The 25425-nt window shown below is 38.8% G+C and overlaps 1 protein-coding gene across 4 annotated transcripts in view; it reads right to left on the reverse strand.

Moving 5' to 3' along the window:
- Window positions 1-3435, reverse strand: part of OPHN1 (oligophrenin 1) — a 526295-nt gene extending 522860 nt beyond the window's left edge. Inside the window, exons 1-2 of one of the 4 annotated variants that reach the window (XM_038587601.1) lie at window positions 3069-3435; window positions 2383-2540 (exon numbers count right to left, since the gene is read on the reverse strand). In XM_038587601.1, the coding sequence (XP_038443529.1) occupies window positions 2383-2536 (154 nt within the window). In that variant the 5' untranslated portion in view covers window positions 2537-2540; window positions 3069-3435. Of the gene's footprint in view, window positions 1-2382; window positions 2541-2674; window positions 3030-3068 lie in introns of those variants that run through there. The other 3 variants (XM_038587598.1, XM_038587599.1, XM_038587600.1) reach the window with 3 other exon arrangements.
- Between the last annotated feature and the right edge of the window lie 21990 nt (window positions 3436-25425).

Genomic DNA, 25425 nt, shown 5'->3' on the forward strand with positions numbered 1-25425 from the left:
TGTTTCCAACTACTTTTGCTTATTCATTTCCCTTCAGAAACCTACTGAAAAATACAGTCACCAGCAAATACATTATCAGCCTAAAGATGTATTATCAACAACTTTCTACATTTAGCTGTTTCCATTTACAACATTTTCATAAACCATTAACTCCTTTGAGTCTCAAAACAACCCTGTGAGATGGTTCTGATTACCCACAATTAACAGATGAAGTCAGCAATCTGTGCCATCCTATCCCAAGATGGTGAAGCCAGGGCTTCTAACTCCAGTTCCAGTTTCCTGTTTCCTCCACACTAAACAAGAGCATACCTTTGTTTTGCTTCCTCACTCATTCTCAAAAAGTTGTCGAGTGGGAGTATAAACATTACTGTGGTTAAGACAGTGGGGAACATCCCGCCTTTGCCTCTACCTAATCATGTTTTAGAATCATGCAACTTAAAGGAAAGAAACGGAGTGTGGGTTAGCTGCTGGGTTTTATTTCCTCCCTGCCCTCTTTTGACTTTCTATGTATATTCAGAAACAGAAAACCACCCTGAATATCAAGAAGTCCCATGGGCCAAAAAATTTCTTGGATCTTCCAGCCATCTGCAAAGGTTTAGGCCTGCATAACTGTTGACTCTTACCAGGTTCTGTCTCAGAGAAGAAGGAAAGAGTAAGAACCACAACTTGCCCTTCGCATACAAAAATCTGCCCTTCCTCAAGTGTTTTTATTAAATTGTTTATATTTTCTTAAAAATCTTAATCTCTCTGTACCCGGTAACTTCCCATAACAAACAATTTCAGCTTACCATACACTTCACAAAACCATTCCCTTCCTGGGGCTTATGATGAGCTACATCTAACTACTACACCAAACAGTTTATCATAATAAGTAAAATTTTTAAAAATCCAAACATTCTCCCCAATCCCTTTCAATTAACCCCCAACCATTCTAACTACTTTTGTGACACAACCTGCATATTGTGAACCTCTCAATGAATTCTATTAAGTGGCAGCGCACCCCAAAGTCTCACCTATAAGTCTCTAAGAATCAGCATCTCAAATACCCATTCTTTAAGATGCTGCCAAGAGTGTACTCTTGTTTGGATCAGAATACAACAAAACACTAAATAATCAAACTCAATCAAATGACCACCAGGCACTTGGACAATTGATATATTCTGAGCGAAATGGCAGACAACACTGGCAGTGAAAGCACAGATTCCCAGGAGCAAATCAAAAGAGCTGCACAAAAATGCCAGCTGGTAGCAGTTACCACTGCACTCCCAAACCTTTCTCCCTGCTCTGCATCTGCCTTAAGAAGGTCCCCACACTGGACTTTTGGGGATAAATCCATTCAGAACAAATCTATAAGCACACAGGACATATTTACCAGCAACTATGACCAGTGACTTTATTTTTTGCAATCATTTTTCAGCCAAGAAGAAAAAAAATTATCACTCCACCCAATCACCATCCTCCATTCTTCTGGGTATATACTTTGGCACAAAGGGCTGGCTTGCCTGCACTCTTGTTGAGAATGTTTATTATTCTTTCTATTACTCCAAGCTTTCTGCCAACTAGCAGAAATAAAAACTCCACACAGTGGGAAAGGGGGGTAGGGTCCCACAGCTTTCAGCTGTGATCACTGGGAAAGCCAAGCTAGGTGAGGTTTCTCCAGATCAGTGGCTTTTAACCCTAACCCTAAAGTATGCTCCCTGGGGGCTGGGCTCCTTCTGCCAGGTACTAGGCAGGTCTTTGTTTCACCCCCAAGCAGAATTCAGTGGCATGTGAGGCCATCCCATAATTCTGAGCTTAGAATGACTCTAAACCAAACCATAGCTCAGTACCTTAAAGGAAAAAATCAGTGGGGCAAAGGTGCTTTCCTTAGAAAACAAGTTGATATAGGGAATTTTTTTTACTGCTCCCACACTCATCCATTAGCAACCAGAGGCATTACTCAAGCTGCCGGCCTCAAACCTCTCTTCTTTAGCAGGTGCTAGGGCAGTTTCTTGGTCAGCTTGAATGTCTCCTCACCCAACACATGAGTACTAAACATGTTCAACAGTATAGAAAAATTAAAAAAAAAAACAGTATAGGAAAATTATCCCTTCAGAACAACAATCTGCCAAGTTAGGAGAGTTGCAGAGCAAGAAGGTTCTTGGCACAGGTACAGATCCCGTCTCATAAGGTCAAGGCCACTAAAGTTCTAGTCATAGCCACCACCTTCCACTTCTACTTGAGACCACTTTGGAAGTGCTCCAGAAACCCATTCGCTTCAGAGAACTGAATTGGGAATCACCCTGAACCGCCCCGTCCCCCTGCAGTGTGGAAGAGCTTAAAGGCCAGAGCCAGAGCCGCTGGCTCAGGGAACCGGCTCATCCATCGAAGCCTTCCACTTACTTCTCATTGCGCTGATAAGTGCGTTGCCATCTTTGATCACGTCCTTAATGAATTTATTGGTTCTCTCCAGCTCTTGCTCATAACACTTGAGCCTCTCACGGAAATCAGGGCTGTCCAGGTAGCAGTCGCTGAACTCCAGCGGGGGATGCCCCATGGTTCTGATGGCGAGGGGAGAAGAAAGACACAAAGACCAAGAGCATCAGCCGAACAGTAGAGCGGAGTAGATGGCAGGAACTGCGTGCGGGACCCGCCTGGGAAACTCGTAGCCTCCCTCCCTTTGGAGGACAGGTACCTGTTCTGTAGAGATTCCCGGGTACAGCTGGTTGGTCTGTACCGGAAGCGGGCGGCCGGCAATTGCTTCAGGTGACACGGAAAGCTACCTAATACTGTCCGTCCCTGGAGGGTTTCCGCCTAGCAAGCAGCATGCCCCCAAGGCATTGCCTCCCCCTGACAGTCCAGCTTGCCTCCGAAGACCAGTGGGATCCTACCCGAGCAATTGCAAACGTGACACTTCGGCCGGCCCAGGGTGTAGGCTGGGGTGGGCGCTGGGGCTGGAAAGCCTCCTCTGCTAGCTCCTCGTTCCCGAGCTAGCTGAAGATTTCCTTTGCTGAACTCCGCGGGCAACCCTGATTGCACTATCCCCTCCCCCTTTTTAAAGCCAGATCTGCCGCCCCGCCCCAGCGAACCTTTGTGCCGAGTCCTAGTACTCGGGCTCCTTCTTCAACTGTCTTCCTCGCACCCTGGGATTGCGTTACCAAAGTGTTCTTGCTCCCAAGAGTTCTTCCTGGTTCAAGGGAGCCGGCCTGCTGTCCTGTTAGGAGCCAGAGGGGTTAAGCCCGGGCAGCAATGAAACGTAGCCTGCTTCCTAGACACCCGAGAGGGAAGAGGACGGCGATATCGCTACGCACAATAGCTGTGGTAGCCTGGCGCTTCCCTACGGAAACTGGGGAGCAGTCGGCGCCCTAGGACTCCAGCTGGAAAGCGTGGTGGCCTGGGAGATGTAGTCTTTCCGTTTCTCGCCCCATGACTCCTCCCTTCGATCTCCCCACCACCCAGCCAGGCGGCGGCTCTCCAAGCAAGACTTTCCCAGCCTGCCCCAAGCTCGCTCCCCAGGCCCAGCCTCTAGGGGCAGGTGCGCCACACTAGAGCCTAAATGGAAAGTTTCCCAAATGTGCGAGAGAATCCAGAAGGCGTTGATTGTGGGAGGCCATCTCTCACTTCCCATTACTTGGCTGTATTTTTTTTCCTTGCTCTCTTTCCAGCCTCCCTCTGAGGGAGCAACTTCCTTTCCTCTTCCCTTGCCCATTTCTCCTGATCCCTGTGTTCTAGTTCCCATGGGCTCTAGACTGAACAACCTTAAAGGTTCACTCCTACCCTAGGATCTCAATGCTAGGCTCAGAAACCCTGCCAAAGGAAGGGAGGCCATAATTAGGAGTTAGCTTTTTTTCTGAATAGGACCTCAGAGCATGGTTTTTGTGATTCAACTCATTGCATAGGTTGTTCATTAAAGCACATGATTTTCCATGTGTAAGTGGAAAACCTAAGAAGGGGATGTTATAAATTGTCTTGCAGCTTAGCTAAGAGATTTCTTGCTCATTGTCCAAGTTAGGAGAACTGAGGCTACTCTTACAGGCAGATGCCTTGAGATTAAGAGCAGCTACGGGTTGAAAAATCCTGTGTACATGGGCAAAAGGATCCATTTTTATTTTAGAGAACTGTTTAGATTACATTGCCCCGTTAAGAAAGCCAAGAAAAACCAGAACTGAAGGGGGTTGTAAATAGAGTAATTATGGCTAACCCACCTGTACAGGTGTCATATTTCTGCTATAAAAAAATTACCACAAACTTGGTGACTTAACACAAATTTATTATCTTATATTTCTGGAAGTCAAAAATCAGAAATGGACCTCACTTGGTCAAAACCAAGATGTCAGAGGACTGATACCCACATGGAAAATAGTAACTGCATTAATTGAGCATTTTCCTAGATGTTTTGCAGGTCCTGCACGCAATTCCTCCCATCTACTCTGCTCTACTGTGCTGCTGATGCTCTTCTAGGGGTTATGTGAATAAAAGTTTGAAGACCCCAATCCGGCTTCTAAAAGCTGTTCACACTCCTTGACTCATAGGTCCCTTCCTTCATCTTTGAAGCCAGTGATGCCTGATCAAGTCTTTCTCCCATTGCATTGCTCTGACACTGTCTCTCCTGCCTCCTGCTTTCATTTAATAAGATCCCACCAAATAACTCAGGATAATCTCCCCATCTCAAAATCCTTAACTTAATCACATCTGTGATTTTTTTTTTGTCATGTAAGGTAATATTTCACAGGTTCCAGGGGTTAGGACATAGACATATTTGAAAATTGTAGCCTCCCTCTCTTTGGAGGACAGGTACCTTGTTCTGTAGGATTAGCAAGTTCTAATTTCAATCCTCTTTTTTTTCTGGTATTCAATCCAGGGCATTTGTTTTCCTCAGCACTTGAGCCTCATTGTCTAGATAAAGGATAAAATATATAACTGTAAAAACACTTTGAGTATAGTAAGTTAGGCAAGTAAGAGTGTACCTAGCATTAATAATGTTATATTATTTGACTGGGTAAGTCTAAGTTTGGTCATTCAGAGGTATTTCTTTTTGTAAGTTTTTATTTAAATTCTAGTTAGTTAACATACAGTGTAACACTAGTTTCAAGTGTACAATATGGTGATTCAGTGCTTCCATACAACACCCAGGGCTCATCACAACAAGTGCCCTCCTTAATCTCCATCACCTACTTTACCTATCCCCCCTACCGACCTCCCCTCTGGAACCATCATTTTGTTCTCTATAATTAAGAGTCTGTTTCTTGGTTTGCCTCTCTGTCTCTTTTTTCCCCCTTTGTTTTCTTTCCTAAATTCCACATGAGTGAAATCCTATGATATTTGCTATTATTAAACATAAAACATAGCCTTTATTGGAAATGCAGCTCTTAGTGAGATGGATGGGGAAGAGTTAGAACAGGGCCTTGACTTAAAGAAAATTCCTGAACATCAATTTTTTTAAATTACTGCTTTGCTTAACACCAAGGGTCTTTACATCCTGGGCCAATCTACCTTAGTAAGATTTTTAACCTTTGAGAGGTATAAGTTGGTCCCTTTCAGCTCTATTCATAATTACCAAAACTTGGAAGGAACCAAGATGTCTTTCTGCAAGTATGTGTATAAATAAGCTGTGGTATATCCATACAATGGAATATCATTCACTGCCAATAAGAAAAGAGCTATTAGGACAAGAAAAGACATGGAGAAAACTTAAATGCATATTAGTGAAATAAAAAAATCTGAAAAGACTACATACTATATGATGCCAACATTATGACATTCTGGAAAAGACAAAAACTATGGAGACAGTAAAAAGAAGGGTTGTGCTGTAGGGTATGGAAAAGAGAAAGACAGATTTTTTTTTATAAATTTATTTTTTATTGGTGTTCAATTTGCCAACATACAGAATAACACCCAGTGCTCATCTCATCAAGTGCCCCCCTCAGTGCCCATCACCCAGTCACCCCCACCCCCCGCCAACCTCCCTTTCTACCACCCCTTGTTCGTTTCCCAGAGTTAGGAGTCTTTATGTTCTGTCTCCCTTTCTGATATTTCCCACTCATTTTTTCTCCTTTCCCCTTTATTTCCTTTCACTATTTTTTATATTCCCCAAATGAATGAGACCATATAATGTTTGTCCTTCTCCGATTGACTTATTTCACTCAGCATAATACCCTCCAGTTCCATCCACATTGAAGCAAATGGTGGGTATTTGTCATTTCTAATGGCTGAGTAATATTCCATTGTATAAATAGACCACATCTTCTTTATCCATTCATCTTTCGATGGACACCGGGGCTCCTTCCACAGTTTGGCTATTGTGGACATTGCTGCTATAAACGAGAGAGACAGATTAATAGGTGGAGTAAAACAGGATTTTTAGGGCAGTGAAAATACTATGTATGATGCTACAATGGTGGATACATATCATTATACCTGTGTCCAAATGCATAGAATGTATAGCCATATTGTAAACTGTGGACTTTGAGTAATCATGATGTGTCAATGTAGGTTCATTAACTGTAACAAATGTGCCACTCTGGTGGGAAATGTTGATAACAAGGGAAGCTATGCATGTGGGGGTGGAGGGGCATATGGGACATCTCTATACCTCCCTCTCAATTTTGCTGTGACCTTAAAATTGATGTAAAAATAAACTTTTTTAAAAAATTGGGAGAGACAAATCCCATTTCCCCTATTTCTTGAATGTAAAGGTAACACCACCTCTACAGTCTTACTATAGGACAGTATCTCTTTCTGAAGCAATCACTCTATTTTAGCTGTGATGTTGTGGAAAGAACACAGAGCTAGAGCAATATAGCTAATATAGAGCTGAAATATGGTCTAGCTCCACTCCACCCCTTAGAATCTCTGTGAATTTGAGTAAGTCACGGAAACTCTCCTTGGAGCAATATCTTCCTCAAAAGTTTTTCTAAGGATTAACTATAGTGAATGTATGTGGAAGTGCCTGGAGTATAACAACTCCTCAGTAAATGTTGCTTGAGCCCAAAGCTTTTTCATTGTTCTTGGTCTGATGGACAGCATCAGAAGCAGAGACAGTCAGATTGCTTACAATGACATTCCTAGGAAAAATATTACTATTTATATAACAACACAGCTTGATCCCTGTTCATCATTATTATAGGAAAATAAAAACAAAAATATGCTCAAAGAAATTTTCACTTCAATTAACACAGAAACTCTATCCTGGTTTATGGTCTGGCTAAATATGCTTTCTCAATTTTCAGGATACTCAAAGAGTCCACAGCATAACAACAAAGCCAAGACTCCCTTTCAGGTTTTAAGAATCAGAACCTGAAATCCTCAGGAGTTAAGCATTTTAGTGTATTACTCTAAGGTGGAGTTGCAGGATAGCTAGAAGTCTCAAAACTGTTCAGCTCAGGTCATCCAGGATAGGAGCTTATCAGCTTGATGTGTCTGTCTGTCTGTCCTTCATGTTGGAATCAAAGCCATAACCCTTTAACCCAATGAAGCAGATCAGCCTCTTATAAATTTAAAATTACTTTCACAATTTGCAAAATATAAGAAGAGGGAAAGTAAAGAAACCATATGTTATAAATGTTTGGGAAAGGCAGTATACATCCATGAGAAAAATAAATATCCAATATTAACTTCTAATATGCCAGCTTCTGTTTTATCTCTCCCATCTGGGACCACAGCTAGCTTCATTAAAATATTTCAATACAGTACTTGTTAATCATTTGCTCTTATCCAATTCTGGAAAAAATATATATAAGGAAGGTTCTTTTTTTAACATCCTGGGGGCCTGGAAAGAAAGGTAATTTTCCAAATGACATATTTTAAGCTTCAGTAATTTATGAGATGTGTTTTAAGAGAGTTTACTCCCAAAGCTATAAAGTAATATTTTATATTCCTTCTGCTTCTTACAAAAAAATCATAAAGGCATTTGTCCTAAAATGTCACAGTCCTTCTTTCACAAAAACATAGAAAAGATACGGAAGTTAACTGGGCTGTATCAGTAACAAGAAGAGAGACTAGAGGGGAAGATGAGGGCTGGGGGCAGCATAGGTTGATGACTTCTCTCCTACCAGACACTTTACCTAAATGGTCTCGTTTACTTTGCATGACAACTCCATAAGAAAAGGTTCTATTGGCACCCTCAATTTACAGATGAGGAAACTAAAACTCAGAGGAGTTAAGCTACTTGGCCAAGAAATTAAGTGATGCACCAGAGATTTAAATCCATGTCTGATTCTGAAGCCAATTTTTGCAATTGCATTACAATGCCTTCCAGTCTATTATATCAATATCTAATCTCCATTTCCTCCTGTTTATGTGACTGGGTGTACTTAGGACTGTAACATGGAAAAAGTAGTTCAGGGTCATTTGTTGGTAATTGCAGCAAATAATTTGAAACTATCCTAGGTTTAATATTAACAAAGGTTTTGTGGTGGACTCTTTAAAGACTGCTGACAAATCTGGCTCCCATGTTACATATGCCCAACCTAGATTTTCCAGACTTGACCTGCATGGAACATAAGAAAAATTGCATATCAGCTGCCCAACCCCACTGCATAGCTAGCCAGGCTCCTAGATCTAGCTTAGCCTAAATCTTATACTATTGTTGACACCATTCCCAAGCCCCAGGCTTGGTTCTGGCCCATTTGCTGCTTTGACTAGACTTGACCTAGTTTCTTACCTTAGGCTAAGGCCAAGATTATAGTAGCTATAAGTGGAAAATGGTTGAAGGAAGGGAAAATCCTTTTCCATAGTTATCCAGAGGTCCAACTCTCCACTTAACTCCCTCTTTGGGGCGTCTAGGTGGTACAGTGATTGAGGGCCTGTCTTTGGCTCAGGTGGTGATCTGGAATCCTGGGATCAAGTCCCTCATCAGGCTCCCCAGAGGGAGCCTGTTTCTTCCTCTGCTTATGTCTATGCCTCTCTCTGTGTCTCTCATGAATAAAGAAATAAAATCTTTAAAAACTTCCCTCTGCAAGTATCCCCTTATGATGTTTCTTGGTGAGAAAAAAATAAACTGGGACATCTGGGTGGCTCAGTCAGTTAACCATTGCCTTCAGCTCCTGTCATGATCCAGGACTCCCAAATGGAGTCTGGTGTCTGGCTCCCTGCTCAGCGGGGAGTCTGCTTCTCCCTCTGCCCCTTCCCCACTCAAGCTTGCTCTCTCTCTCTCTCTCTCTCTTGCTCTCTCTCTCTCAAATAAATAAAATCTTCAAAAGAAAAAACTATCAATGTATACTTTAAAATTGTAATCTATTTCATCCATGTGATTTACTACCCACCAAAATTCTTAATTCTTAGAATTTAGCATTTTCTTTTTTTTAATATTTTATTTATTTTTTCATGAGAGACACAGAGAGAGGCAGAGATACAGGCAGAAGGAGAAGCAGGCTCCATGCAGGGAGCCCAATGTGGGACCCAATCCCGGGATCATGACCTGAGCCAAAGGCAGACGCTCAACCGCTGAGCCACCCAGGCAACCAGAATTTAGCATTTTCTTCACACTTTCATATCAACAGAACTATATCAAAGCTGTCTATTGGAAAAGATCTGAGGATGATCTTCTTGTGGCCATTTTCTGTGTCCATTTTGATTCTTAATTAGCCACAGTTCCAAAAAAAAATACAAACAGAGCCTATTTCAATTCTGAGAGACATTCTAAGGGTGATGAAGGCATTACTGTTTACATTTAAACTCCCAGAAAGGGGCACTTAGGTGGCTCAGTCCATTAAGCTACAAATTGATTATTTTTTTCCTTTTCTTTAAAGAGGGTCCACAATCCTTTTCTTTAAAGGGGGTCCACCATCCAGTCATTGATATAGAGTTTTATATATTAAAAACTGGTTTAGAGATGACATTCCTCATACAACAGTGGTTTTGATTAATAACATGAGTGAAAGTTTCCACTCCTCATTTTGGCAACAGTTAGACTTTCTGACTTCCATAGCAGTTCATCTTACACTCTAAGCTAATAATTAAATAAATGTGATTCAATAACTGTGGCATTTGTTTAAGATTTTGCATGTAGTCATTTTCACTCATATCAAACAGCACATTACCTACTTTTTAACAGAATTTCTAAAATAACTCGAGAAAAATGAAACAACTGAGATATTTTTCAGCAGGTTTCTGGCTCTGAGAGTGATAAGACATGCGGAAGCCTTCAGACAATGGAGACTAGCAAGTTATTTTAGTTTCTCTTAAGGTAAAACAACTCAAGATAAAACATATATAATTCTTCCCAAATTTTATTTTATTTTTTATTTTTATTTATTTATGATAGTCACAGAGAGAGAGAGAGAGAAACAGAGACATAGGCAGAGGGAGAAGCAGGCTCCATGCACCCGGAGGCTGACGTGGGATTCGATCCCGGGTCTCCAGGATCGCGCCCTGGGCCAAAGGCAGGTGCCAAACTGCTGTGCCACCCAGGGATCCCTCTTTCCAAATTTTAAATCTCTTCCTTTTTTCATCAGTAAAACAAGTTGTAGGCAAATGTAAAGAATAACATATCAATGAAAGCAAATGGATATGTGTTTATACTTAAAAGTAAAAAATTAAGATATAAAATAAAGTATTTTAATAATTCTAGAGAAATATAAATTGGTCCTTTTCCCACGAATTTTCAGTAATTTTATGCTAGCAATTTTATAAATGGAAACATCACACCATGAACATCAAGATGGTTATGGAAAGAAAGGAAGAGTACAGTGCAATGCTCTGGGAAGGTGGCAAGGACCCGGTACATGCTAATCATGCTCTCTATTTCTCATTGTTAAACCAAGAATACCACAGGAAGGAAACTGGTTTCAGAACTTTTCTAAAAATGATTTGGGGGCAGCCCTGGTGGCACAGCGGTTTAGCGCCGCCTTTGGCCCAGGGCATGATCCTGGAGACCCTGGATCATGTCCCGCGTCGGGCTCCCTGTATGGAGCCTGCTTCTCCCTCTGCCTGTGTCTCTGCCTCTCTCTTTTTCTCTGTGTCTCTATGAATAAATAAATAAAATCTTAAAAAAAAGAATTGTGGGTAAATTCACATTTCAAACTTCAAAAAGCTTGATTAGACCACTAAGTTACTCTACTTTCTATTCTTAAAAATAACATTGAATTTTAGGTTAATAATGTTAAATACTGAAAGGTAAATAAATACTAACATTTACTGTGTCCAAGGTACCTTAGGAATAGCATTCCCATTCTCCAGATGAAGGAACTGAAATTTAAATAGATGATGTAATTTGACCAAAGTCACACAGTTTTAGATGTGGTAGAGCCGGGAGTCAAATCTAGCTGCTGGGACTCCAGGATTTCATTCTTAACTTCTGTGCTACCCTGCCTACACACTGTTGATATTATTTTCATCAAATTGGACAAGCTTAAAAATGTTTCTAAAAACTGATGTTAAAAAAATAAATAAATAAAAATAAGAAATAAAATAAAATAGTAAAATAAAATAAAAACTAATGTTAACAAGGAGAAACAGGAACCCTCACTGTCCGATTATGGGAATGTAAACTGTTGTAAACACTTTGGAAGGTAATTTGGTAATATACATCAAATATCTAAATGCATATTCTCCTTGACCCAGCAGTTCTACTTTTAGGAATTAGTGCTAAATATTTCATCACAGAATAATGCAAAGATATGGACAAGTATGTTTACTACAGCATTTTTTTTATAATAGCGAAACTAGAAATCCCTGATATGGCCGTTTTGGAACTAGATATATAAACAATATATATCCATGCAGTAGGAGATTATGCACACATAAAGAGAACAATTTAGTACAAAAATTCACCCAAGGTATGTAGGTAAAACAAACTAGTTGAAACTAATTTTACATTAGTATCTAGAGTATGACAAATTTTGTGTTTTATGATATATAATTTATAATATTTTTAAGTTGTATCTAAATAAAAATGGGATTGGGTGTATGTATATATGTATTTATTCACAAGTAATTTTAATGGTCTTGACTTGGAGGAGTGGAAATATGATGGGAAGTATTTCATTTTACTCCCACCTAAATTGAGTTTTTTATTATAAGCATATCTTATTAAAAATAAAATTAAGATAAAAACTTTTTTAAAAAAACCTCAAAACCAAAATATCACTTAATTCAGTACCATTTGAACGTTTTTGAAAATTAACATAGTAAGAAATACATTTTACCTCTTAGGCCAGAACATATATATGTATCTATATCTATATCTATAACTAAAATAAGTTTCACAGACTACTACATAGTACGTGCTCTACTATTTTCTATCCTATTATATCATACTTGATTTCATTTTTTAAATTTTTTAAAGATTTTTATTTATTTGAGAGAGAGAGAGAGAGCAAGCACAAGCAGGAGGAGAGGCAGAGGGAGAAGCAGACTCTCCACTGAGCAGGAAGTCCTACACTGGGCTTGATCCCAGGACCCAGGAATCATGACCTGAGCGAAGGCAGACGCTTAACTGACTGAGCCACCCAGGGACCACTTGATTTCATTTTTTTAAAAAACTTTGGAGAATTAGAACAAATTATTTTAAAATTTGTGTGGAATCAGAAAAGACCCCGAATAGCCAGGGGAATTTTAAAAAAGAAAACCATATCTGGGGGCATCACAATGCCAGATTTCAGGTTGTACTACAAAGCTGTGGTCATCAAGACAGTGTGGTACTGGCACAAAAACAGACACATAGATCAGTGGAACAGAATAGAGAACCCAGAAGTGGACCCTGAACTTTATGGTCAACTAATATTCGATAAAGGAGGAAAGACTATCCCATGGTGCTGGGAAAATTGGACATCCACATGCAGAAGAATGAAACTAGACCACTCTCTTTCACCATACACAAAGATAAACTCAAAATGGATGAAAGATCTAAATGTGAGACAAGATTCCATCAAAATCCTAGAGGAGAACACAGGCAACACCCTTTTTGAACTCGGCCACAGTAACTTCTTGCAAGATACATCCATGAAACTAGACCACTCTCTTTCACCATACACAAAGATAAACTCAAAATGGATGAAAGATCTAAATGTGAGACAAGATTCCATCAAAATCCTAGAGGAGAACACAGGCAACACCCTTTTTGAACTCGGCCACAGTAACTTCTTGCAAGATACATCCATGAAACTAGACCACTCTCTTTCACCATACACAAAGATAAACTCAAAATGGATGAAAGATCTAAATGTGAGACAAGAGCCCATCAAAATCCCAGAGGAGAACACAGGCAACACCCTTTTTGAACTCGGCCACAGTAACTTCTTGCAAGATACATCCACGAAGACAAAAGAAACAAAAGCAAAAATGAACTATTGGGACTTCATCAAGATAAGAAGCTTTTGCACAGCAAAGGATACAGTCAACAAAACTAAAAGACAACCTACAGAATGGGAGAAGATATTTGCAAATGACCTATCAGATAAAGGGCTAGTTTCCAAGATCTATAAAGAACTTATTAAACTCAACACCAAAGAAACCAACAATCCATTCATGAAATGGGCAAAAGACATGAAGAGAAATCTCACAGAGGAAGACATATACATGGCCAACATGCACCTGAGAAAATGCTCTGCATCACTTGCCATCAGGGAAATACAAATCAAAACCACAATGAGATACCACCTCACACCAGTGAGAATGGGGCAAATTAACAAGGCAGGAAACAACAAATGTTGGAGAGGATGTGGAGAAAAGGGAACCCTCTTACACTGTTGGTGGGAATGTGAACTGGTGCAGCCACTCTGGAAAACTGTGTGGAGGTTCCTCAAACAGTTAAAAATAGACCTGCCCTACGACCCAGCAATTGCACTGTTGGGGATTTACCCCAAAGATACAAACGCAATGAAACGCCGGGACACCTGCACCCCGATGTTTATAGCAGCAATGGCCACGATAGCCAAACTGTGGAAGGAGCCTCGATGTCCAACGAAAGATGAATGGATAAAGAAGATGTGGTTTATGTATACAATGGAATATTACTCAGCTATTAGAAATGACAAATACCCACCATTTGCTTCAACGTGGATGGAACTGGAGGGTATTATGCTGAGTGAAGTAAGTCAGTCGGAGAAGGACAAACATTATATGTTCTCATTCATTTGGGGAATATAAATAATAGTGAAAGGGAATATAAGGGAAGGGAGAAGAAATGTGTGGGAAATATCAGAAAGGGAGACAGAACGTAAAGACTGCTAACTCTGGGAAAGGAACTAGGGGTGGTAGAAGGGGAGGAGGGCGGGGGGTGGGAGTGAATGGGTGACGGGCACTGGGGGTTATTCTGTATGTTAGTAAATTGAACACCAATAAAAAATAAATTAAAAAAAAAACTTTGGTTACTACTTACTAAAATGATTTCATATCCCAAAGTAAATCCTGACTTTTCCTCCTGACATGGGTGTAGGCCCAACTAAATATAATCTGAAGGTAGCCGTAATTTACACAACAGACCATCTCCAGCCAGCTCAGTGCTTACCTAACCCACAAACCCAGATATTCCCAGCCCAATTAACACCAGGCTCTGCTTTCCTAAAATAGGACAGATGCAGTCTCAGATATTTTCACTTTAAAGGACTTATCTCATTCTTCCTATACCCAGTCTCATATTCCAAAAGCTATCTATTCTCTGTACTGAATAGGGTTCCCTGTTTGACAGTAATATTTTTTCACTCAGCAACCTGTAGTCGGATCTGATATAATTCACTAAGAAACCACAAAAAAAAAGGTTGTTTCTGTTGCTTATTTGTTTTAACATGACTTTTCTGTTTTCTTCCTAATGTACTACCAGTTCACACACCCAAATTCTTATTTCCCCTATTCATATACTGGTTTTCATATTCCTGATTTATTTATTCTGAAAATGTGCAAGGTAAAGCCAAGATTTCTTGTAGCCAGCAACAACACATTTAAAACAAAACAAAACAATGCTCATTGAACCCAAAGATGTGGGGAGAGTTTGGCTCACCAAAATATTTAAGTGAGGCATTAGACTCTTTAACGTGGGACCCATTTTAAAATTGTACATCATATAGTTAAGAAAATGCTTATTTTTTGTTTTTGATGTGAGCTTATGTAAAACTGCCTTGTTAAACTATGTAGGTAAACAAAAAAAATGAATCAATAGAATATTGAGGAGAAAATACAAACTACTTTACATTTTTAGCCTGCCTTTGTCAATAAACAGTAAGTTAGAGCTATTTAAACTTTAAACAAATATGAAACAATGCATAGTTCTTTAAATAACCATTCTGAGGGCAGCCCTGGTGGCGCAGAGATTTAGCGCTGCCTGCAGCCCAGGGCGTGATCCTGGAGACCCAGGATCAGTCCCACCTCAGGCTCCTGCATGGAGCCTGCTTTTCTCTCTGCCTCTGTGTGTGTGTGTGTGTGTGTGTGTGTGTGTGTGTGTGTGTCATGAATAAATAAGAGACTTTAAAAAAATAACCATTCTGAGAGAGCTGAAAACTTCAGTCAGTCTCATGCCTACCCAATACTTTGCTGCACCAGCCCTAGGCTTTTTTTTATTTAATGTTTTTATTGACACAGAGCTCACATACCATACAATCCACAAGTTTAAAATGTACAATTGAATGCTTTTTTGCATATTCACAAAATTAAACAAACATGACTACAATAAGTTTTATATTTTAATTAACTCAAAAAAAGAATAACATATTAGGAGTCACTCCCCCTTCCTCCACAAACCACAACCTCTACCAACCAGGCTCTAACAACCATTATTCTACCTTCCATCTCTATAGATTTGCCTATTCTGGACATTTCATATGAAAAGAATTATATAATATGTGACCTATACTGCCTGGCTTCCTTCACTTATCAATTCTAATGTGAGAAGTACTTCATTTCTTTTAATTGTTGAAGAAAATTCCATTGTATAAATATATCACATTTTGTTTATCCATTTATCGGTTAATGATTTTGATTGTTTCCACTTGGGGCTAGTATAAATAATGCTACTATAAAAATTCATGCAATAAAGTTAGACATTAATAACAAAGGATAACTAATAGGTCACATATATTTGGAAATAAAATAATATATTAATAAATAACCCTTTAGTTAAAAAAGGAAACATAAAGGAGATTAAGAAATGTTAGAATAGAATAATAAAACTAGGGACGCCTCAGTGGGTCAGTGGTTGAGCGTCTGCCTTTAGCTCAGGTCATGATCCGGGGGTCTTAGGATCGAGTCCCGCATCCAGCTCCACATCGGGCTCCCCACAGGGAGCCTGCTTCTCCCTCTGCCTATGTTTCTGCCTCTCTCTCTCTCATTCTTTTTCTCATGAATAAATGAATAAATAAGTGAATAAATAAATAAAATCTTTTTAAAAAGCATAATAAAACTATGCATTTCAAAATTTGGGGGCCATATCTGAAAAAAGTTATATAGGCAAAAAGTTATGACACTAAATAACTTGAACCGGAAACAAGAAAGATTAAAAACAAAGAAAAAGTTGAACATCCAAATCATAAATTGGTAAAAAGTGCATAGAAAAAATGTAAAAAGAAAAAATGTAAAAAGAGAATAATAAGGATAAGAGAAACATTGAAATAGAAAGGAGAAAAAAGGGCAGCCCCGGTGGCGCAGCGGTTTAGCGCCGCCGGCAGCCTGGGGCGTGATCCTGGAGACCTGGGATCGAGTCCCACATCAGGCTCTCTGCATGGAGCCGGCTTCTCCCTCTCTCTCCCTCTCTATCTCTCTCTCTCTGTGTGTGTCTCAATAAATAAATAAAATCTTAAAAAAAATAAAGGTGAAGTGTATCTGTAAAAAGAGAAAATTACGTATAAAAAAGGAGAAAAACAACAGAAGATTTACAAAATAAATTGCTTGCTTAAAAAGATTAATAAGATAGAACTGTGGCAAAACTTATTAATTGTTAAATTAACAAGGCAGGAAACCACAAATGTTGGAGAGGATGCGGAGAAAAGGTAACCCTCTTACACTGTTGGTGGGAATGTGAACTGGTACAGCCACCCTGGAAAACTGTGTGGAGGTTCCTCAAAGAGTTAAAAATAGATCTGCCCTACGACCCAGCAATTGCACTGCTGGGGATTTACCACAAAGATGCAGATGCAATGAAACGCCGGGACACCTGCACCCGATGTTTATAGCAGCAATGTCCACAATAGCCAACCTGTGGAAGGAGCCTCGGTGTCCATCGAAAGATGAATGGATAAAGAAGATGTGGTTTATGTACACAATGGAATATACCCACCATTTGCTTCAACGTGGATGGAACTGGAGGGTATTATGCTGAGTGAAATAAGTCAATCAGAAAAGGACAAACATTATATGTTCTCATTCATTTGGGGAATATAAATAATAGTGAAAGGGAATAGAAGGGAAGGGAGAAGAAATGGGTAGGAAATATCAGAAAGGGAGACAGAACATAAAGACTCCTAACTCTGGGAAACGAACTAGGGGTGGTGGAAGGGGAGGAGGGCGGGGTTGGGGGTGAATGGGTGACGGGCACTGAGGGGGGCACTTGATAGGATGAGGGGATGAGCACTGGGTGTTATTTTGTATGTTGGCAAATTAAACACCAATAAAAAATAAATTTATTATTTTAAAAAAACTTATTAATTGTTTAAAGACATTTCTATTAAGAAGACATACAGATGGTAAACAGACCATGAAAAGATGCTCAGCATCACTCATCATGAGGGAAATGCAAATCAAAACCACAATGAGGGGGCAGCCTGGGTGGCCCAGCGGTTTAGTGCCGCCTTTGGCACAGGGCTGATCCTGCAGACTCGGGTTCGAGTCCCATGTCGGGCACCCTGCATGGAGCCTGCTTCTCCCTCTGCCTGTGTCTTTGCCTCTCTCCCTCTGTCTCTCATGAATAAATAAATAAAATCTTTTTTTAAAAAAAAAACCTCAATGAGTTATCACCTCACACCTGTCAGATTGGCTAAAATCAAAAGAAACAACAAATCTTGGTGAGGATATGGAGAAAAAGGAAGCCTCATGCACTGATGGTAGGAATGTAAGCTGGTGTGTCCACTCTGGAGAACAGTATAGAGGTTCCTCAAAAAGTTAAAAAATATCTACTATATGATCCAGCAATCATAGTAGTGGGTATTTGCCCAAAGAATTAAAAAACACTAATTCAAAGGGATACATGCACCCCTGTTTATAGCAGCATTATAGGGGGATCCCTGGGTGGCTCAGCAGTTTAGTGCCTGCCTTCCACCCAGGGCATGGTTCTGGAGTCCCGAGATCCACTCCCGCGTCGGGATCCCTGCATGGAGTCTGCTTCTCCCTCTGCCTGTGTCTCTGCCTCTCTTCCTCTGTCTCTCATGAATAAATAAAAATCTTTTAAAAACAATATAGCAGCATTATTTACAATAGCCAAGACATGAAAGCAGCCCAAGTGCCCATCGATTGATGAATGGATAAAGCAGATGCGGTATATGCATATACAATGGAATATTATTCAGCCATAGAAAAGAATGAAACATTGCCATTTACAATGACATGACTAGGGCTAGAGAGTATAATGCTAAGTAAAATAAATCAGTCAGTGAAATACAAACACAATATGATATCACTCATATGTGGAATTTAGGAAATAAAGAGCAAAGGGTGAAAAGGGGGAGAGACAGACAAATCAAGAAACAGTCTCTTAATTATAGAGAACAAACTAATGGTTACCAGAGGGGATGGGGTGGGTGGTGGGCTAAATAGGTGATGGAGATAAAGAAGTGCACTTGTCATGATGAGCACATGTATGGAAGTGTTGAATCACTATACTGTACACTTAAAACTAATATAACACTGTATATTAACTAACTGGAATTAAAATAAAAACTTAAGAAAGAAAACAATTCCATTTACAATTTCACCAAAGTAATAAAATACTTAGGAATAAACTTGACTAAGCATGTGAAAGACCTATACTATACTCTTGAAAACTAGAAAACATTGATGAAAGAAATTAAAGATGACACAAACAAATGAAAAGATATTCCATACTCATGAATTGGAAGAACAAATATTATTAAAATGTCCATACTACCCAAAGCAAGCAACAGATTTAATGTGATTCCTATCAAAATAATAACTGCATTTTTCAAATAACTAGAAAAAATAATACTAAAATTTCTGTGAAACCACAAAAGCCCTGAATAACCAAAGCAATCTTGAAAAAGAAAAAACTGGGTGTATCATAATCCCAGATTTATAGTTATATTCCAAAGCTGTATTAATCAAAACAATTTAGTACTATCACGAAATTACACACATAGATCCATGGACTAGGATAAGGAGCCCAGGAAAAAAACCCACAAATCAATTAATCTTTGACAAAGGAGGGAAGAAAATGAAATGGGAAAAAGACATTCTCTTCAAACATGATGTTGGGAAAAGTACATCTACATGTAAAAGAGTGAAACTAAACCAGTAAGAAAAAAAATAAACTAAAAATGGATTAAAGGCCTACATGTGAGACCTAAAGCCATATAAATCCTAGAAAAGAACACAGGCAGTAATCTCTTGAACATTGGTTATGGCAACATCTTTCCAGTTATATCTCCTAAGGCAAGGAAAACCAAAGGACAAAGAAACTAATAAGACTTGATCAAAATAAAAAGTTTCTGCACAACAAAGGAAATAATTAACAAACCTAAAAGACAACCTACTGAAAGGGGGAAGATATCTGCAAATGATATATCTGATAAGGAATTAGTATACAAAATATATAAAGAACTTAAAGAACTCAACAACAAAAAATAATCTAATTAAAAAATTGACATGAACAGATATTTCTCCAAAGAAGTCATACAGATGGCCAACACACACATAAAAATGTGCTCAAACATCACTGATCAGAGAAATGCAAATCAAAACCACAATGAGATGTTACCTCACACCTGTCAGAATGGCTAAATCAAAAACAGAAGAATTAACAAGTGTTGGGTAAGGATGTGGAGAAAAAGAAATTTTCATGCACTGATGATGGGAATGCAAACTGGTGCAGCCACCATGGAAAACAGTGTGATGGTTCCTCAGATAATCAAAAATAGAATTAACATATGATCCAGTAATTCCATTACTGAGTGTTTACTCAAAGAATATGAAAACACTAATTTGAAAAGATATATGCATCCCTATGTTTACTGTAGCATTATTTACAGTAGCCAAATTATGGAAGCAACCCTAGTGTCCATCAATAAATGGATGGATAAAGATGTGGTGCGCACATGCACACACACACACACACACGCCATGGAATATTACTCAGCCATAATAAGAATGATATCTTGCCATTTGCGATGATGTGGATGGAGCTAGAGTGTATGATGCTAAGTGAAATAAGCCAGAGAAAGACAAATACCATATAATTTCACTCATTTGTGGAAGTTAAGAAATAAAATATGATTAAGCAAACAAAGCAGAAGCAGACCTATGAAAACAGAGAAGAAACTGATGCTTGCTAGTAACAGGGGAGTGGGGGATGGGAAAATGAGTGAAGGGAAGTGGGAATTACAGGCTTTCAGTGATGGAACAAATAAGTTCCAAGGATGGATGGTACAGCATAGGGAATATCGTCAATAGTATTATAAAAGCATTGTATGGTGACAGATGGTAGCTCCACTTGTGGTGAGCATCAGATAACATATAGAGTTGATGAATCACTATATTATACATCTGAAACTAATGTAATATTGTGTGCCAACTAAATCTCAATTTTTGGAAAGGTAAATTAACCTGAAAATAATGCCCAACATCATTGATTATCAAAAAAGGCAAATTAAAACTTCAGTGACATACTGATACACACTCCCAAGAGCGGTTAAAATGAAAGGGTCTGGCAAAAACAAAACTATTAGGATAATAATTTATAGCCAATGAATTTAACAAGGTCATAGAACACAAGGTTAATAAGAAAATTGTATGTTTACATATTAGCAAAGGAAACAATTGTAAACAATTTTTGCAAATCCAAATAGTAAATATCTTAAGTGGCAAGAAATAAATTTTTAAAAAGATATGTAAGATCTGTACATTAGAATCTTTAAAAATATTGGTAAGATAAATTAAAGAAGATCTAAATAATCAAAAAGCTATACCATATTCATGATTGCAAGATTTAATTTTGTTAAGATGGTAATTCTCCCCAAATTTATCTATAGATTTAATGCAATGCTGATAAAAATTTCCACTGGCTTTAAAAAAATTAATTAAAAGACCAATTCTAAAATTTATTTGGGGGATGGGTGAAATATGTGATGTGAATTAAAGAGTATACTTATCATGATGAAACAAATAAAATGATAAAAAGGAAACAAAAATTTTTTTAAAGATTTTATTTATTTATTTATTTATTTTTTTTTTGTTTTGTTTTTTGTTTTGTTTTTTTTTTGTTTTGTTTTGTTTTTTTTTTATTGGTGTTCAATTTACTAACATACAGAATAACACCCAGTGCCCGTCACCCATTCACTCCCACCCCCCGCCCTCCTCCCCTTCTACCACCCCTAGTTCGTTTCCCAGAGTTAGCAGTCTTTACGTTCTGTCTCCCTTTCTGATATTTCCCACACATTTCTTCTCCCTTCCCTTATTTTCCCTTTCACTATTATTTATATTCCCCAAATGAATGAGAACATATAATGTTTGTCCTTCTCCGACTGACTTACTTCACTCAGCATAATACCCTCCAGTTCCATCCACGTTGAAGCAAATGGTGGGTATTTGTCATTTCTAATAGCTGAGTAATATTCCATTGTATACATAAACCACATCTTCTTTATCCATTCATCTTTCGTTGGACACCGAGGCTCCTTCCACAGTTTGGCTATCGTGGCCATTGCTGCTAGAAACATCGGGGTGCAGGTGTCCCGGCGTTTCATTGCATTTGTATCTTTGGGGTAAATCCCCAACAGTGCAATTGCTGGGTCGTAGGGCAGGTATATTTTTAACTGTTTGAGGAACCTCCACACAGTTTTCCAGAGTGGCTGCACCAGTTCACATTCCCACCAACAGTGTAAGAGGGTTCCCTTTTCTCCGCATCCTCTCCAACATTTGTTGTTTCCTGCCTTGTTAATTTTCCCCATTCTCACTGGTGTGAGGTGGTATCTCATTGTAGTTTTGATTTGTATTTCCCTGATGGCAAGTGATGCAGAGCATTTTCTCATATGCATGTTGGCCATGTCTATGTCTTCCTCTGTGAGATTTCTGTTCATGTCTTTTGCCCATTTCATGATTGGATTGTTTGTTTCTTTGGTGTTGAGTTTAATAAGTTCTTTATAGATCTTGGAAACTAGCCCTTTATCTGATAGGTCATTTGCAAATATCTTCTCCCATTCTGTAGGTTGTCTTTTAGTTTTGTTGACTGTATCCTTTGCTGTGCAAAAGCTTCTTATCTTGATGAAGTCCCAATAGTTCATTTTTGCTTTTGTTTCTTTTGTCTTCGTGGATGTATCTTGCAAGAAGTTACTATGGCCGAGTTCAAAAAGGGTGTTGCCTGTGTTCTTCTCTAGGATTTTGATGGAATCTTGTCTCACATTTAGATCTTTCATCCATTTTGAGTTTATCTTTGTGTATGGTGAAAGAGAGTGGTCTAGTTTCATTCTTCTGCATGTGGATGTCCAATTTTCCCAGCACCATTTATTGAAGAGACTGTCTTTCTTCCAATGGATAGTCTTTCCTCCTTTATCGAATATTAGTTGCCCATAAAGTTCAGGGTCCACTTCTGGATTCTCTATTCTGTTCCACTGATCTATGTGTCTGTTTTTGTGCCAGTACCACACTGTCTTGATGACCACAGCTTTGTAGTACAACCTGAAATCTGGCACTGTGATGCCCCCAGATATGGTTTTCTTTTTTAAAATTCCCCTGGCTATTCGGGGTCTTTTCTGATTCCACACAAATCTTAAAATAATTTGTTCTAACTCTCTGAAGAAAGTCCATGGTATTTTGATAGGGATTGCATTAAACGTGTATATTGCCCTGGGTAACATTGACATTTTCACAATATTAATTCTGCCAATCCATGAGCATGGAATATTTTTCCATCTCTTTGTGTCTTCCTCAATTTCTTTCAGAAGTGTTCTATAGTTTTTAGGGTATAGATCCTTTACATCTTTGGTGAGGTTTATTCCTAGGTATCTTATGCTTTTGGGTGCAATTGTAAATGGGATTGACTCCTTAATTTCTCTTTCTTCAGTCTCATTGTTAGTGTATAGAAATGCCACTGACTTCTGGGCATTGATTTTGTATCCTGCCACGCTACCGAATTGCTGTATGAGTTCTAGCAATCTTGGGGTGGAGACTTTTGGGTTTTCTATGTAGAGTATCATGTCATCGGCGAAGAGGGAGAGTTTGACTTCTTCTTTGCCAATTTGAATGCCTTTAATGTCTTTTTGTTGTCTGATTGCTGAGGCTAGGACTTCCAGTACTATGTTGAATAGCAGTGGTGAGAGTGGACATCCCCGTCTTGTTCCTGATCTTAGGGGAAAGGCTCCCAGTGCTTCCCCATTGAGAATGATATTTGCTGTGGGCTTTTCATAGATGGCTTTTAAGATGTCGAGGAATGTTCCCTCTATCCCTACACTCTGAAGAGTTTTGATCAGGAATGGATGCTGTATTTTGTCAAATGCTTTCTCTGCATCCAATGAGAGGATCATATGGTTCTTGGTTTTTCTCTTGCTGATATGATGAATCACATTGATTGTTTTACGGGTGTTGAACCAGCCTTGTGTCCCAGGGATAAATCCTACTTGGTCATGGTGAATAATTTTCTTAATGTACTGTTGGATCCTATTGGCCAGTATCTTGTTGAGAATTTTTGCATCCATGTTCATCAGGGATATTGGTCTGTAATTCTCCTTTTTGGCGGGGTCTTTGTCTGGCTTTGGAATTAAGGTGATGCTGGCTTCATAGAACGAATTTGGAAGTACTCCATCTCTTTCTATCTTTCCAAACAGCTTTAGGAGAATAGGTATGATTTCTTCTTTAAACGTTTGATAAAATTCTCCTGGGAAGCCATCTGGCCCTGGACTCTTGTGTCTTGGGAGGTTTTTGATGACTGCTTCAATTTCCTCCCTGGTTATTGGCCTGTTCAGGTTTTCTATTTCTTCCTGTTCCAGTTTTGGTAGTTTGTGGCTTTCCAGGAATGCGTCCATTTCTTCTAGATTGCCTAATTTATTGGCGTATAGCTGTTCATAATATGTTTTTAAAATCGTTTGTATTTCCTTGGTGTTGGTAGTGATCTCTCCTTTCTCATTCATGATTTTATTAATTTGAGTCTTCTCTCTCTTCTTTTTAATAAGGCTGGCTAATGGTTTATCTATCTTATTAATTCTTTCAAAGAACCAACTCCTGGTTCTGTTGATCTGTTCCACAGTTCTTCTGGTCTCGATTTCGTTGAGTTCTGCTCGAATCTTTATTAGCTCCCTTCTTCTCTTGGGTGTAGGATCTATTTGCTGTTTTTTCTCTAGCTCCTTTATGTGTAAGGTTAGCTTTTGTATTTGAGTTCTTTCCAGTTTTTGAATGGATGCTTGTATTGCGATGTATTTCCCCCTTAGGACTGCTTTTGCTGCATCCCAAAGATTTTGAACAGTTGTATCTTCATTCTCATTAGTTTCCATGAATCTTTTTAATTCTTCCTTAATTTCCTGGTTGACCCTTTTATCTTTTAGCAGGATGGTCCTTAACCTCCATGTGTTTGAGGTCCTTCCAAACTTCTTGTGATTTAGTTCTAATTTCAAGGCATTATGGTCCGAGAATATGCAGGGGACAATCCCAATCTTTTGGTATCGGTTCAGACCCGATTTGTGACCCAATATGTGGTCTATTCTGGAGAAAGTTCCATGTGCGCTTGAGAAGAATGTGTATTCAGTTGAGTTTGGATGTAAAGTTCTGTAGATATCTGTGAAATCCATCTGGTCCAGTGTATCATTTAAAGCTCTCGTTTCTTTGGAGATGTTTTGCTTAGAAGACCTATCGAGTATAGAAAGAGCTAGATTGAAGTCACCAAGTATAAGTGTATTATTATCTAAGTATTTCTTCACTTTGGTTAATAATTGATTTATATATTTGGCAGCTCCCACATTCGGAGCATATATATTGAGGATTGTTAAGTCCTCTTGTTGAATAGATCCTTTAAGTATGATATAGTGTCCCTCTTCATCTCTCACTACAGTCTTTGGGGTAAATTTTAGTTTATCTGATATAAGGATGGCTACCCCTGCTTTCTTTTGAGGACCATTCGAATGGTAAATGGTTCTCCAACCTTTTATTTTCAGGCTGTAGGTGTCCTTCTGTCTAAAATGAGTCTCTTGTAGACAGCAAATAGATGGGTCCTGCTTTTTTATCCAGTCTGAAACCCTGCGCCTTTTGATGGGGTCATTAAGCCCGTTCACATTCAGAGTTACTATTGAGAGATATGAGTTTAGTGTCATCATGATATCTATTCAGTCTTTGTTTTTGTGGACTGTTCCACTGAACTTCTTCTTA

Source organism: Canis lupus, chromosome X (genome assembly GCF_011100685.1).
Source record: "Canis lupus familiaris isolate Mischka breed German Shepherd chromosome X, alternate assembly UU_Cfam_GSD_1.0, whole genome shotgun sequence".
Classification (NCBI taxonomy): domain Eukaryota; kingdom Metazoa; phylum Chordata; class Mammalia; order Carnivora; family Canidae; genus Canis; species Canis lupus.